The sequence below is a fragment of the Panthera onca genome, chromosome D1 (genome assembly GCF_046562875.1).
Source record: "Panthera onca isolate mPanOnc1 chromosome D1, mPanOnc1 haplotype 2, whole genome shotgun sequence".
In the NCBI taxonomy this organism is placed as follows: Eukaryota; Metazoa; Chordata; class Mammalia; order Carnivora; family Felidae; genus Panthera; species Panthera onca.
This window is the reverse complement of record NC_138348.1, coordinates 100,643,152-100,659,532: the sequence shown is the minus strand read 5'-3', so window position 1 is coordinate 100,659,532 and position 16,381 is coordinate 100,643,152. Positions and strand designations below refer to the sequence as shown.

The 16,381-nt window shown below is 44.0% G+C and overlaps 1 protein-coding gene across 1 annotated transcript; it reads left to right on the top strand.

Moving 5' to 3' along the window:
* Positions 1-6,662: 6,662 nt before the first annotated feature.
* LOC132660904 (uncharacterized) lies at positions 6,663-11,344 on the top strand. The gene is made up of 7 exons (XM_078432766.1): positions 6,663-6,796; positions 7,170-7,383; positions 7,975-8,188; positions 9,674-9,821; positions 10,152-10,340; positions 10,640-10,820; positions 10,959-11,344. Exons 3-7 carry the CDS (start codon positions 7,986-7,988, stop codon positions 11,060-11,062), a joined length of 825 nt encoding a protein of 274 aa, XP_078288892.1. The 5' UTR covers positions 6,663-6,796; positions 7,170-7,383; positions 7,975-7,985; the 3' UTR covers positions 11,063-11,344.
* The last annotated feature ends 5,037 nt before the right edge of the window (positions 11,345-16,381 follow it).

The following is a 16,381-nucleotide window of genomic DNA, read 5'->3' as shown; positions in this document are numbered from 1 at the left end:
TGACAATATTAATTCTTCTAACATGAGCACTATAGATCTTTCCATTTATTGGTATCCTCTTCACTTTCTTTCATCAATGTCTTACAGTTTTCACTGTACAGGTCTTTCACCTCCTTGGTTAAACTTCTTCCTAGGTGCTTTATTCTCTCTGATGCAATTATAAATAGGATTATTTTCTTAACATCTCTTTCTGCTAGCTTGTTGTTAGTGTATAGAAATCCAACAGATTTTTATAAATTGATTTTTGTATCCTGTGACTTTACTGAATTTATCTACTAGTTCTAACACTGTTTTGGTAGAGTCTTTAGGGTTTTACAAAATCATGTCATCCTCAAATAGTGACAGTTTTACTTCTTCCTTACCAATTTGGAAACCCTTTTATTTATTTTTCTTCTCTAACTGCTCTGGCTAAGACTTCCAATACTAGTTTAATAAAAATGGTGAGACTGGACCTCCTTGTCTTGTACCTCATCTTAGAGGAAAAGCTTTCAGCTTTTCATCATTGCATATGGTGTTGGCTGTGGACTTGTCATGTGTGGCCTTATTATGTCAAGGTACATGGCATTTATCTATACCCATTTTGTTGAGTTTTTAATCATGAATCGAGGTTGAATTTTGTCAAATGCTTTTTCTGTTTCTATTAAGATGATCATATGACTTTTATCCTTCATTTTGTTACTGTGTACCATGTTGATTTGTAGATGTCAAACCATCTTGCAATGATGGGATAAATCCCACTTGGACACTGTGTGTAATTTTTTTAATGTATTGTTGAATTCAGTTTGGTAGTATTTTGTTGAGGATTTTTTTTTTTCATCTATGTTCACCAGAGATAATGGCCTGTAAGTTTCTTTTCTTGGTGTGCCCTTGTCAGTTTTTGGTATCAGAGCAATGCTAGCCTCATAAAATGAGTTTGGAGGTGCTCCCTCCTCCTCAATTCATATTTTCTATTTCTTCATGATTTACTCTTGGAATTTTGTATGTTTCTACAACTTATCCACTTCTTCTAGGTTGTCCAGTTTGTTGATGTTCAATTGTTCACAGTAGGCTCTTATGATGCTTTGTATTTGTGGTATCAGTTGCAATGTCTCCTCTTTCATTTCTAATTTTATTTATTTGAGCCCTCTTTTTTTTTTTCTTGGTGAGCCTAGCTAAAAGTTTATCAATTTTGTTTCCTTTCAAAGAACCAACTCTTAGTTTCACTGATCTTTTGTATGATCTTTTTAGTCTCTATTTCATTTATTTCCACCCTGATCTGTTATTTCCTTCCTTCTACTAACTTTGGGCTTCATTTGTTCTTTCTCTAGTTCCTTAAAGTGTAAAGTTAGATTGTTTGAGATTTTTGTTTCTTGAGGTAGGCATGTATCACTATGAATTTTCCTCTTAGAACTGCTTTTGCTGCATCCCATAAATTTTGGTATGTTGTATTTTTCCATTTTCATTTGACTCAAGGTAAGTTTTTATTTTTCCTTTGACTTCTTTGTTGACCCACTGGTTCAGTAGCATATTGTTTAATCTCCCCATATTTGTATTCTTGTTTTCTTTTCTCCAGTTTCCTCTTGTAATTAATTTCTAGTTTCATACCATAGTGGTTAGAAAAGATCCTTGATATTATTTCAGTCTTCTTAAATTTATTAAGACTTGTTTTGTGGCCTAACATATGATTTATCCTGGAGAATGTTCCATGTGCCCTTGAGAAAAATGTGTATTCTGCTGCTTTTGGATGGGATGTTCTGTATACATAACTATTAAATCCATCTGGTCTAATGTGTCATTTAAGGCCTTATTGATTTTTTTTTAATGTTTATTCATTTTTTGAGAGAGAGACAGAGAGACAGAGAGACAGAGAGAAAGAGTGTGAGTGAGAGAGGCACAGAGAGGGAGGGAGACGCAGAATCCGAAGCAGGCTCCAGGCTCTGAGCTGTCAGCACAGAGCCTGACGCAGGACTCGAACTCATGAACCATGAGGTCATGACCTGGCCGAAGTCAGATGCTCAACCGAGCCACCCAGGCACCCCTCCTTATTGATTTTCTGTCTGGATGATCTATCCATTGGTGTAAATGGGGTATTAAAGGACCCCACTATTATTGTATTGCCATCTATTTCTCCCTTTGGGTCTCTTAATATTTGTTTATTGATTTAGGTGATCCTATGTTGAGTGTATAAATATTTACAAATATTACATAAATAGGAAGCACTTAATTCAGCCATTCTGCCCATAGCAAGGAAGCCAGGGAAAACTCCATAAAGGAAACACTTGATCTGGGATGAGTAAGGTTCTGCTATGGGGAGAAAAAAAACAGAAAAGCAGAAGCAGCTTGGAAAAACACAGAGATTGGAACCAGTGGTGTTTGATCAGGCAAGTGAGAAGTCCAGAAATTCCAGGGAAAGGGTTGATAGGTCAGGTCACAAAGGACTTTGACAGAATGCTGAGCAGACTCAACACATGTTGTAGATAAAGGCTTCCTCCTCAATTTGCCTCCTACATGACCCTGGAGGCATTCCTATCCTCAGTCTCTCCATCAATACTGGGATAATCATGCTTCCCTTACCCTGTTCCCATGAAAGCTACAAACTCCCTGTCACTGGTACTGGGTTGGTTGGCAGAGCCACTCCATGAATATCTGACAGGAGGTCCATGTACTAATTAAGCATTCATCTAATGCTGCATACATGACAATCAATTATTAGCTCTGCTAATTAGAAACCTCCACTAAGAAGTTTTGGGGAGCAACCGGAAGGCAATGAACCAATTTTGGCCTACTCTTACCCAGAGTAACCACAAGACTTATTCATTCAGTCATTGAGACAAATAGCATAGACTTTAGAAGCTCTGTGGTCTGTAGCCTCAGCTTCCTTGTCTACAAAATGGAAACATTAGCATCAAATTTATTGAGTTTTTATGAAATTAATGTATAGAGGAGAGTGCCTGGCCCATAGCAGCACTAAATAAAGGACAGCTATTAGTTCTAAGGTATAATTCCCTAGTCTAGGAGCTTGGGATTTGAAAATGAGCAGAAGGCCTAAGAAAATAAGAATATGAATAAAAATAAGAAAATGACTAAGAGTCCTGGCCAGAGGACCTCATGATCCACAAAACAGCATGACGAATGTTGACTACAAAATGCCATGAAAACTCAGAAAAAAGGCTGACTTGGTAAGCTGACCCTGCACTTACAGCAGCAGCACAAGTTTGCATTGTGAGTCCCTAAGCAGAACCGGGCAAGACAAGGCCCTTCTAGCCCCTGCCATATCCCCTAGAGGTCTCCCAGCACCTCAAGTGGTTGTTTGAGTTTGTCTTTGTCAAAAGTTTCTCTAAACTCCACAGTGAAAGACTTTCTAATTTGTAACTCAGAAGTTAAGTCCTCTCCAGCATGAGACCATGTTGGCTGAACCTTAGGAGAAGGAATGGGCCCAGATAAGCCCCATTCCAGCCTCCTCCTCTCCTGCACCAAGAAAAACCAGGACAAGGTCCACCATCCCATTACCTTACATGATGAGAAAGTGTCAAAGAGCAAGACAGTGGGATTTCTAGGGGCTGGAGTTAACTATAGTGGCCCAAAATGCCAACTGCACAAGTAGGCAAAGGGGGTAACGTGGCTCCATCTCCTCTCACAACACGTGTAAAGGAGCAGTGGGAACTTCTGACGATGGTTTTCTCAGTGGGAATCAATGGTGGGATGTGATCACCATGGAAGCTAATTCAACCTTAAATACATTGATTACAATATAATATCTAGATGCAGAGAAGTAACAGTCCTATGATCAGTCCTCTGATCAGAATACCCTGCGCCTTAGGACCCAAGCCAGGTGCTGTACTTTAAAAGGGGCAGCAAACAAGAGTGACTTCAGAGAAGATAGTATGGGACTCAAAGTCACAGTTGAAGAAACTAGACAAAAGTAAGATGGGCCCAGCAGCTTTCCTACAATGTCAACATAACTGTGATATTACTTCCCGATCATAAAGGAGATGCCACAGTTAAAGGGGAAAATGTCTTACTGTCAGCTACTCAAACACAATAAATTCCAGAGATTCCTCCCTCAGTCCCTGCTTTAGGTTCATGTGATATTCCCCAACCCACACAGCACCTGCAGGATGGCACGTTCAAGAATAGTTTCTCTAGTCTATTCAGTCTGTCCCTGGGCTTCATTTATGACTCTAGGACCCACCTTGAGGCCACCCTCAAAGGTTCACAGTGAACATGCCTCCAGACCATCTGCACTGACCACCTCAGTCCTTCCCTATGGTCCTTCATCCTTTTCCTCCCGCCCCTCCTCTTGTGTCAGCCTCTGGCTGAATTGTCATGCTTCGTTCTGTTGCTGGATTGGGGATGGAGGGGAGGGAAGAGGCCCTATGTGAAGTGTACAGACACAAGTAGACCCTATGTATAAAGATTAATTTCCTACTACCTTTTATGCAAAAATTGTCTGCTTCCTTTCTGATGTAAGTTTCAGTACAAAACTCTCCTTATTACCTTAAACTTATGACTCTAGGAAGAGAAGGAAAAACTTATTTCAACACATTTAAAATGCTGTCAGGTAGAACAGGGGTTACCAATCTGTTTTTGTAAGCCCCAAGATGGAAAATTCAGGCAAATGGTGAAGCCACAGGGTTAACATAACTGCTAGAGTTGTCCAAGAATGGGCTACATATGTCCCCGGAAGTGGTGACAGGGGAGAAAGTGTTCAAACACGGGTAGGAGTGGCACTTCCTGAAATGTGACTTGCCAGGGGACTCCAGCAGTAGAGTGGATGGGAGAATTAGGTCTCTTTAAGACCCTAACTTTGGTTCTAGGATTCATATCATTAGCAGTGTATTTCCATAGGACCAAAGGTTGGGATAGCAGTTGAACTAGTAAACTGATGGAAAATACTTTTAAATTAATTGGTGTGGGGAAAGTGTCATGAATAGAAGTTCTTTATGTTATCCTCCACCTCTGACATTCCTGTTTTATGATTCCAGGTTCTGAAAGAGTGTCAGCTACTGGCAAATCCATACAGCTGACAAGATGCAGGTCAACCTTCTGTCTCAGGACAACTGGTGAGTATGTATATATGTGCGTGTGTGTGTGTGTGTGTGTGTGTGTGTGTGTGTGCGTGTGTGTGTGCGCGCATAGCAGACATAAGGGCAGGAAACCACAGACGTTTTCTGAAGGACACATGCACATGCACACACACATCTCCCACACAGTGGAGATCCAGAAGTGGACTTGAGAAATGGTAGCAGAGATAAGATCCAACGATCTTGAGACCTGACCAATTCCATAATCGCCCCCTCCCCTAGCTGCTGGTCCCAGGAGTCTGTTGTTAGGGAAATAGCCACTTCCACCTCCCCTCCCAAAGCCAGTAGGGTGGCTTTCATATTCAGTGAGGAGGACCCTGGCAACCTAAGACACCAAACCTCAGAACCAATGCCAATCTGCCAAAGTATGGGCACTCACTCAGGAGCTGGGGACAGACGGCAGGGCTAAGCAAGGATCTACTCCAATCACAACCCCGAAAGCCAGAAGGCCACAGTGTCCACCTTCGGCCATATCTGTGAGCTCTCTGACTGTGGCTGAGTGTCCTCTGGTCACCCCCTACCCAGCATCCCCCTTCTCACTCCCTTACCTGTCCCCAAAGCTCCTGTTCTCTGTACAGAGTTGGCAGGCAGAAGACACAGGACACTTCCTGTCCTGGGTACTGCTCTCACCCAGGGCGGCTTATACCTTAATGGCTCAAGGGCAGACCTCCCCACAGAGTTCTTTTTACCTGCTCCCCACTACAGCTGTAGCCTGCCAACATCAACCATCGGTAAAATGGCTCTTTGGCAGGTCCTTTCTCTATCCTGCAGATCACCACACACCCTACCCTGCTTTCTCCACTTCACATTGGCCAGTCCAAAATGGTTCTTTCCTCACCTGCCGAAAAGCTGCTTCTAAAAGGGCAGCAACCCCTTCTCTCCCAATCTCCCACGCTTTAACCAAAAATGCTGAGTCTAAGTGCAGCCCGTGCAGAGGGCCACCCTGCCTCTCTCTCCCTGAAAGAGTGTCAGCTGCTGGCAAATCCCTGCGGAGGGGCTTCTACAGGTCCTGTGGGGTACATCCTTATGGCTTCGAAGCAAGCAAGGGAACAAACCCCTGACTCAGGTCTAAACCTCTTATGCTCCTGGAGACTACTCTTTCCTCTGCCTCTTAGGAAACATAGACACAGCAACTGTACCAAGCCCTAGGGTAGGGCACCCCCCTATCCAGAGTTCGGCCCATCAATCAGTGAGCCCACCAGTAACCAATGTCATCATAAGCCACCTCTCCTGCAACCACCACTACTTTCAAGGCCAAAAAAAGGAAAAGAAAAAAAGACCTGAAATGCTCATTTAAAATAACTGCTGTTGAAATGTCATATGCCCTTACATGCAAAGAAAGCACTGCACATGCTTTCTCACACACACACACACACACACACACACACACACACACACACCCATCCTGCCCAGTTCTTACTGCTGGGGCCTCAAATAAACTCAGTTTGGGTCCTATCTGAACACCATGGCCACCAGCAACATCCCAGCTCTGCCCTCAGGGGGGTGGGGTAGGGGTAACGGGTAAGGGAAGGCTGCCATGAGGTAAATGGGGAAAACTCACTGGAATAGGTCTATCACTACTCCTACCCCTGCTCTAGATACCCCCTCTCCTGGGAACAGAAGACCCGGCCCACTTGACCACCCTTCCTCAAATAGCACCACCCTCAACCGCACCCAAGCAAGACAGGCTGGCTCTCCAAACCCAGCCAGGGGACAGCCATCCTAGTGTTCAGGTAAGGTGGGGAGTGAGATGAGAGTGGACCCAACAAGGACATGTGCCGCTGATACGGCAGAAACGCTCTTGGAAATATTTTAGTGTTCACATTTTAAGACAAGGTATTACTTATGAAGCGCCTCCTACATGCCAGGCACCATGCTGGATACTTTATCTCAGATCTTCTCCAATAACCCAGGAAGCGAGTTTACAAATAGGTAAATTGTGGCTCAGCGAAGTAAGGGAACTTGCTGGAAAGTAGCACATGCCTCGTCTTTGATGACCTCTCACTGTAAGAGACCCATCCCCCAATGACTTCCACAATTAAGATAGATGGAGAGGTAAGAAGGACCCTACTCTGGGAAAGCAGCAGCAGGGGGGTTGCTTTGCAGGAGTCAGAAGAAGCCCAGGAGGAAATAGCCCCAGGAGATATTAAATACCGCCTGGAGCCCCTTCCCAAGGCTCCACTCCAGACGCAACCCCCAAGCTACTCCAACCAGCACAGCAAGCCTCAGTGGCTCCCCTTCAGTACAACCTATGGAGAATGTTATAAGCCCGGGAGGATACAGCCTGTGACTTACCATGGGGAGAAACCCTCCCATTCAGGTGAGACTTAGCTTCATGGCGAAAAGGGTAACAGGATAGATGAGTGGCACTCAGTATAAATCCACCTACCTCACCCTTTCCCCGGGGCACTCCTATCTCCCAGGCTGATCCCAGGGGTGGGAACCACCAGCGCAGGAGAATACAGTAAGCAGTAAAGACCCCAGCCCTGTCTCTTCAAGAGCCCTTCAGGCAATATTTGACTACAAGGCCAGCTAGGAGCACTCTGGGAGGAGACCACACCAACCACCCCATCCTAGCCTACCTTCCTCCCTATTTAGGCTAGACCAGTGGACAGCTCTGTAGTCCAGGTTTTCAAAGCTCTGGTGACCCAAAAAGGGGTGGGAGAATACTCTGGATTCCACACCAAGGATTCTTTAGTTCTGGTCTTGGGGAGACAACCCTAAAGGTCAGATTGGAGGAAGAGGCAATGCTCTTACATTGGGTCTATTATTCCCCTTATGAAAGGTTTGCTTAAATAGAATGAGCCGTGCAGGAGCCAAGGCTGGGGTCCAGGTCCTACTGTCAAGATCTTCCCTCTCAAGACTTTCCCACACAGAGGAGGGACTCTGCACACTTTCTTGCTCCCTTCAGGTGACGACTATATGACCACTACTCATCAGATTTCCTTGCAGAGCCCTCTTCTTGGTCAGTCCACGTTCCCAGTTCATATTCAGGGCAGAAAAATAGGACCAATAGTGCGTCCAGGCCACATGGAGTACACCAGCCAATACCAGAGTGACTTCCAAGCCTCAGGGTGGAATCAAGTCCTCAAAACTGACCCAGACAAAAGAAGCCAGGGGATCAAGTGAGTAACCAGAACTGTTGGCAAGCTGCAGGGTTGCTGTGGGGGAAGGGGCCAGAGGAGGGCTCTATTGCCCAAGAGAAAGGTACTGATGGTCCCCAACTTATGATGGTTTCATTTACAATTTTTTGACTTTCTGACGGTGCAAAAGCGATGCACATTCAGTAGAAACCGTACTTCAAATTTTGCATCTGGATCTTTCCCCACACTGGTGTGACACAGTATGATCCTCTCTGGTGACGCTGAGGGGTGGCAGCGGCCCTCAGCTCCCAATCAGCCCCGCGATCACGAGGGTTCCCTGACAACATTTCTGCACCCATGCAGTCATTCTGGTTTTCACTTTCAGTACAGTATTCAATACGTGACATGAGCACTTTCTTATAAAATAGGCTTTGTTGCCCAACTATGGGCTAACGTAAGGGTTCTGAGCACATTTAAGGTAGGCTAGGCTAAGCTATGATGTTCAGTATTTCAGATGCATTAAATGCATTTTCCATTTAAGATATTTCCAACTTACGACAGGTTTATGTAGATGTATCCCCATTATAAGTCAAGCAAGATCTGTAATAATTTAGAACTCAGTCTTCTGTCCAATTCAGAGACATGGCTATAGAAGGCAACAAAGCAAAGGAGTAATTGTTTTAGAATCCTGGATCTTCAACTAGTTCAGATTTATTTCGTCCTCACCTAAGTTTTGGGCAAGGACAAACTGCCTGCTGTTCATAACTGGGGGTAAGTCTCCTCCCCCGTGCATCTCTGAGAGACAGGAGCTAAAACTGCAAGCCAGGAGGTAGAGCAGCCAGGCTTATCTGGTACTCATGAAATTACAGAGATTCGGGCATTCCCCTTGCCCATCCTTGTCCTGGCTTCTCCCCTATTACAGCTTGCTTCCCTTGGGGGCCCAGCATGGCCCTCTACTTCCCTCTGACTCATCCCTGAAAGGTTAGAAGGCCCAGCTCCAACGCAGAGCCAGGCATATGCGCACAGTGCCACACAAATGTTACAGAAATGTCCTATTCCACAGTGGTAGAGGAAAGGATAACCTTCACTGGGAAGTGAACAGGGATGCGAGCCTAGCAAGTAAGAAAGCTCTTTTCCCCCTTCCCTAACAAACATACCTCCAAGCTCACTTCCCAAGACCACATTCTCTAAGCCAAGCCTCTAGCTGCCTAGCAGGGCGTTCTAGAATGCTTTCCATCACCCTATCCTTTGGCTGCAGGTGTCGCATCATCTCTGCTGGGTCTTAGCATGATAACTAGGGAGTATGAAAAAGAAACAGAGATAAAATTAATTAAAATTTTATTTTCGGAGGAGAAATAAATGTGTATTTGAAATTACCTGAAAACACTCTGTACAGTTTAGGCAGACACACATAGGAAAAGCAAAAAAAAAAACCACGTAGATGGCCCGGTGCCCCTCTATTTGGCATGCCGGGATTGGTTCCCAGGTATAGGTCCTGACCTCTAGAAATGTGTTTACCCCTTGCAGCAAATACACCCAGACTGTGCAGAAAGACAATGCCCCTGGCTGGCAGTCCACTATGCATCAGCATCCGAAACCGAGATGGGTGAAGCAGGAGATGACCATCCTGGGTAGGAAGAGCACTGTCAAGTTTGACGGAGGCACAGTGACCAGGGTAAAGTGCCCAAGCTCTCTGTCTAGAGGTAATCAGCATGAGGGTCCTAACTACTCCCTCAACCCAAGGAGGGGAATGGGGGTAGACAGGGAACAAAGGAAAACGTTTACCCGACCAGGACACCCCAACCCCACTTGTCTTGAGAAATCCAGAAATTTTACTTTCCTGAATCTGCAGCCACTTATGGACTCTGATATTTGTCCCTGACCACAGAGGTGAGGTACGTATGCACTTAGCATATGCTGGACACGTGGTAAGTACTTAACAAAAGATAGCAATTAAAATCATCATTATTATTATTTCCCCAGACATGCATTCCTCTCTTCCCAGATGTCTTATCTACCTCCTCCCAAATCCCTGGTAAAAAGAGTCAAGGGTAAGTGCCCCTCTAGCACACTCAGGGTCTTCAAAGCCAAGTTACAAACTGAAACTACCAGCAAGCAATTCTTCCAGGACTGTAGAACTCAGCCCCAAGTATGCTACGGAGACCTTCACCACAGAGGCTATGACAAGCCCCTGGTAAGAACTGCTGTGGGCAGAGGACAGACCTCTGGACTACCCCTTCACCTGTCACCTTGCTATCAGGGTGAGGGTGGGTGGGGGGAGAACTGTAGGGAGTGGAGTCTGATGTTTAAACCCTGGATCTTTCCCAACCTAGAGCAATTCTGAGCAAGTTAACCTCTCTGTACAAATGTTTTCTCCTCTGCCAAAAGGAAAAGAAAACAAACCTTGATTACTAGGCACTAGACACTGCATTTCTATCCGTGACTCCTTCTGAGCATAACATGCAGGGAGGGTAAGGTACACTCCTTTTTCAGCTGACTGCTCTCTGTCCCCTCAAGAGTGTGGGTTCGCAGGCACCACCTCAGGATCAAACTACCACCAGGACCTCCTACATGCCCTTGTTTTCTGAAAGATTGAACCTCTGTAAGCTCAAGGTCAACAGCAGCAAATGGGAGCCAAACAAAATTTCTCTACTGAGCAAAGGAAAACATTCAGGTACAAAGGAAATTTGTCTTCCCAGATACAATAATGTTTGCATACGGCCAAAAAAAAAAAAAAAAAATAGCCAGCGTCGTGGGGCAGACATAATTCAGCTCCAGCCTGGCCCCATAATCTCTCTGCCTATTTTTACAGACCAGTCCAGCTGCCTGAAAGCCGGCTCCAGAAGTACTTTTGACAAGAGGACTCAAAATCCCAAAAAAATAATAATAATCGGGAGAAAGAAATCGCCCAAATAACCTATGCAAAAATGCACAGTTGGGCACCCATATCGAACCTTAAAACTGAGGTCCCACCATAACTACCTCATAGCACAGACTCAGTTTTCCCACTGGGATTTCCCAGTCACACCCTGACCCTAATACAACTCTTTGAAACTAACTGAGCAAGGGTGAGTAACCTTTTTAGAAAGGAAGGATGCACTGTGAGTCTTAGAAGGTCAGTGTGTTCCAGGACTCCTGAGGGAAAAAGAGGTCAGACTATTTCCCCCTAACTAATGAATGAATGGCAAAGCATCAAAACTTTTCTTGTCAGTGCCATCAATTAATGACATTCTATTTGAGCTACAGCGTCTGCTCACTGCTGCTTTTTTTCCCTTTACATTCTCTGAGATTATAATTCACATACCATAAAATTTACCCTTTTAAAGTGTATAATCCAGTGGGTTTGAGTATTGCTCACTGCCGCTTAAGTCTAAACTTCAGAGTGGAGAAAGTGGCACGGGAAAGGAAGGAGAACATGAGGGTCTGGATTGATTAAAACAAACAAACAAAATCTTCCACGTAGAGAAAGTATCCAAAGCCTAAGGGAGAATCTCATCAAAGTCTAAACAGCAGGTCTCTCTCTTAAAAATACTTACCATATTGAAAACAGGATTACGTTTCTGGTTTTAAAAGAGGGATAAGACATGGAATAGGCAACTGAATTTAGCCACCTATATATCCTTGAGAGATGCTAAAACACGGATAAGACCCAGAGGCCTCCTTTCCCCAGTCAGGAAAAGGCATATCACACTGCCCTCTAGTAGTCAGCCTAGGGAATGACAGCCAGCCACCTGCTGAACAGACTTGGAGGTCTCTGCCCTGGAGGATGTGCTGTGCTCACATACACTAAGGCAGAAAAATCGGAGGGAGAAGAAATTCGTAAATTTTCACCAGTGCCTACCAAACACAGAGCTCACCTACAGTAAAATCTATCTACTTCCCCTCCACCTAAGTCTCTGCTTGAAAACAGATAGATTCCTTTGTTAAGGAAAAAACAATGTGGTTTAAGGTTTCTAAAACATCTGAGCCTGTTTTAGTCCATTCAAAACAAAATGCTGTAACAAAAATACCCTATACTGGGGAGCTTAAACAACATGCATTTATTTCTCACAGTTCTGGAGGCCTGGGGGTCCAAGATCAAGACATTAGCAGATTGATTTGGTATCTGATGAGGTTCTTCCTGGTTCAGAAGCTAGCTTCTCGCTGTGTCCTCACATGGCAGAAAGAAAACAAGGGAGCTCTCTGGGGCTTCTTTTACAAGGGCACTAATCTCATTCGTGAGGCTCCACCCTCAGGACCTTATCACCTCTTAAAATTCCTACTTCCTAGTATCATCACACTGGGGCTAGGATTTCAACATGGGAATGTGGGGGGCGGGAGGATACAACATTCAGTCCACAACAGCCTCCTAAAGCAAGGTGTTCCTAAGAAAGTGTGGGGCCCCATTAAAATGAAGTTAAAACCTGGGCCCATACGGAAATAAAACCCAGCTGTGTATAAGAGTTGTGACAAACGGCTAGGAGTTGAATGTACTCACTGCCACTTCTGGCCAAGGAAAGGGGATGGCTCACAAAACAGCTTACAAAAGCATAAACTCTGAAGTAGTAAGTTAGAATAGGATCTGGGGCCTATATTCACTGAGGACTTTTTGTAAAATAAGCTTTCTATTTTGGAAAAAATTTAAACTTCTAGCAAACTGTAAAGATAATGTAGAGTTTCGTTTTGTTACTCTTCACCCCAATTTCTCGACTGTTAAACCTCTTACGTGACTACAGTACATTTGTCAAGACTGAGAGATGAACATTGCACGCCTTTGTAGGAACTAAACTCTGGACTCTATTCAGATTTCACCAGTTTCACCGCTAACGTTCTAACCTTGGGCCTTTTCACAAAATGTTTACATCAAGGAGCCAAAGGACCAGCAAGGCAGAGCGCAACTCAGTAGACTCTGGGTTCAAGTCCCAACTATGCATCATGCTAACTGTAGAACTTGTTTTCTGAGCTTGTTTCCTATTTAACATACCTCCACCTCTCTGCCTACACATCTCTCTGACAGCCACTGGCTACAGCTGGGGAACAGACCTCTCCAACTTGGCAATGATTCCAGCTCAGGCTCTCCAGTTAAGAGAAGGGATGGAGTCCCTTTGGGATTTTTAGATTTCAACACTGCTTCAAAATCCACATATGTATCAAATGGCTAGAGGACGGACAGCCTTTCTTTTGGGGCCTGAGATGTGCACACTAGAGCTGTCCAACAAAATCCATTCTCCCCTTCTTCCTGGGTGTGCACTGCATTTCTGGGGCTCTCTTGCATTAAAGAGCACCATGTAAGTAAGTTCTAGCCGTCAGAATAGGAGTCGAAGCCTGTGCCGCTTCTAGAGCTGCCCTGTTGCATCTCCCAAGCGATCTGCCTGGCTCTGCTCAACTCACTAAAATGACAATACCCAAAGCAAGCTTGGAGGCTGTGTTTGCATCAGCATCAGCTTGGTCCCTAAATGGCCCCCAAACAGAGAATGCTCCTCCCACTACGCCAATCTCAAACTACCCTGCACATTACATGAGTGAGGAAGGAGAAAAAACTTCAGCCCTTCGGTGGCTGTCATGGCAGTTTAGCCTAACACAGTGCAAAATGTCAATTCTGGTAGAGCAAGACCTTGCTTCTGGATCTGTGCTCAGGGCCTCAGGGGCACAGGACTGAGGTGACCACCTGTCAGAGCCTAGGACACACGATCACATTCATCCACGTAAGGCCTCGCTTTTGTTTCCCTTTCCCTCCCATCCACCGCCATCCCGGTCCCATTCTGTTCCCTCCTACAGACTATTCCAGGGTGTTAAGGTGTATAGATCCTCCTTAGAAAAAATGCTGCTTAGTGTGTTTTAATTTACTTAGCTGGTTTTTGCTGTAAATCGAATCCTCCTTTATTTTCCTCACCTGGAGTCTGTCATGTCACAGCAGTTCCTAACTGCTTGCATCTGACTGCTTTTATATTCTCTCCTATGCACATACCACATTTTACTTATCAATTCCCTCAGGGACAGACATCTAAGTTGCTTCTAGCTTCTTGCTACCCAAACTATACACAGATAAACATCCTTTTATGTAACTCCTTGTGGATCTATCTGCAAGTTTCACTGAAGGATACAGCCAAAAGTAGAGCTGCTTTGATGTAGAGTATATACATACTTAATGCATTAGTTACCTATTGCTGTATAACAAATTACCTCAAAACTTAACAGCTTAAAACAATAACACCCACAGAATGAGAGAACACGTTGGTAAATCATGTATCTGATAAGAGACTTGCAACCAGAATATATCAAGAACTCTACATTAGAGTGTGTGTGTGTGTGTGTGTGTGTGTGCGCGCCCATGTGCGTGTGCATGCACATATGTAAGTGTGACACACAACCGAACTGAAAAATGGGCAAAGGATTTGAATGAACATTTCTCCAAAGAAGATATATACAAATGTTACACAACATTAGGCATTAGGAAAATGCAGATCAAAACCACAGTGAGATACCGCTTCACACCCACCAACATGGCTAGAATCACGGCAGATAGTTGATAGGTGTTGTCAAAGATGTGGAGAAACTGGAAGTGTCATACACTGCTTTGGAAGTTTGGCAGTTCCTCAAAAAGTTAAACATGGACTTTATGACCTAGCAAACCTACTCCAAGAGAAATGAAAGTGTATGTCCATACAAAAACTTGTACATAAATATTCACAACAGCACCATTCGTAACAGACAGAAAGTAGAAATGACTCAAATGTCTATCAGCTAATGCATGAATAAAATGTGCTATCCATACAAGGGAATATTATTCAGCCATAAAAAGGAATGAAGGACTGAGATGTACTACAACACAGATGAAACTTAAAAACAACACGCTCAGTGGAAAGAGCTAGACACAAAAGGCCACATGTTGTAGGACAGTCCCATTCACATACTACACGAAATGTCTCTAACAGGCAGATCCAAAGAGACAGAGAGTGGATCAGTAGTTGTCAGGGGATGGGAGAGCTGGGGACACGTGAGCAGCGACCGCTAATGGATTCAAAGTTCTTATATCCAGAGTGATCAAAATGTTTTAAAAACTGTGGTGATAGGTACACAACTCTGTGATATCTAAAAACCACTGAAGCGTACCTCATGGGAAATGAGTTAAGTGTATACTATGTGTGTTATAACTCAATAAAGCTTTTTAAAAAGTGAACACCTACTACCTCACTGTTTCTTTGGGTCAAAAATTCGGAGGTAGGTGATTCTAGCTCAGGATCTTTCATGAGGCCGTGGTCACATGTCGATCAAGGCCACATTCATCTAAAGGTCTGAATGGAGCTAGAATATCCACTTCCAAGGTTGCTCACAGGGATGGGTAACTTGGTGCCATCTATTGGTGAGAGGTCTTAGTTCCTTTCCACATGGACCTCTCCAGAGGGCTGCCTGCGTGTCCTCATGACATAGCAGTTGGCTTCTTCCACAGCAAGGGATCCAAGAAAGTACAAGGCAGAGGTTTCAATGTCTTTTATGACCTAGCCTCAGAAGTAACACATTTCCGGTACATCCTACTGGTTACACAGGACAGCCCTATTCATTATGGGAGGGGACTACAAAGGGCTTGAATACCAGGGGTCAAGGATCATCGGGGGCAATCTTGGAAGCTGGCTATCAACACCTGATGATTAGGAAGACAATAATAATAATAGCTAACAATTTTGTGACACATACTATGTGCCAAGCACTGTTCTAAGCTCACAATAAACCTACAAAGTAGGTATTATTATCTCCATTTCACAAAAAAGTTAAGTGGCTTACCAAGGTCACACTATTAGTAAAAGACACAGCTGGGATTCAAACTCAGGCAGTATAGCTCCAGAACCACACTCTTAAAAACTATGTAATACTGCATGTCAGGTATTATTTCATTCCAGTGAAGTGTTGCCCATTTGTCTCCGGAATGGATGTACCAGTTGAAACTCCTCATGAGTTTTCATTCCCCATGAGAGCTCAGTCTCCTATTTTTGCCAAACCAATAGATATAAAGTAGAAACACATTAACACTTTAATTTGCGTTTCTCTAATTACCAATGGGGTAATATACTTATTAGTCATTCTGGTTTTCCCTTTAGATTTTACCTATTTATATTCTTTGCCCATTTTTATCTTGTGTTTTATTTCTCTTCCTGATTTGCAGAAGTACTTTCTATATTCAGTCTTTTATATATGCAATCCCTTGTCAGTTTTAAACATTGCAAATATTTTTTCCTAATCTGTACACATCTTTAACTT

Coding starts and splice junctions, on each gene's coding strand:
- LOC132660904 (XM_078432766.1), top strand. CDS start 7,986: ATGACCACTACTCATCAGATTTCCTTGCAGAGCCCTCTTCTTGGTCAG. Junction 8,189..9,673: donor AAAAGAAGCCAGGGGATCAA/GTGAGTAACCAG, acceptor TACCCCTTGCAG/CAAATACACCCAGACTGTGC. Junction 10,821..10,958: donor GAGCAAAGGAAAACATTCAG/GTACAAAGGAAA, acceptor CTATTTTTACAG/ACCAGTCCAGCTGCCTGAAA.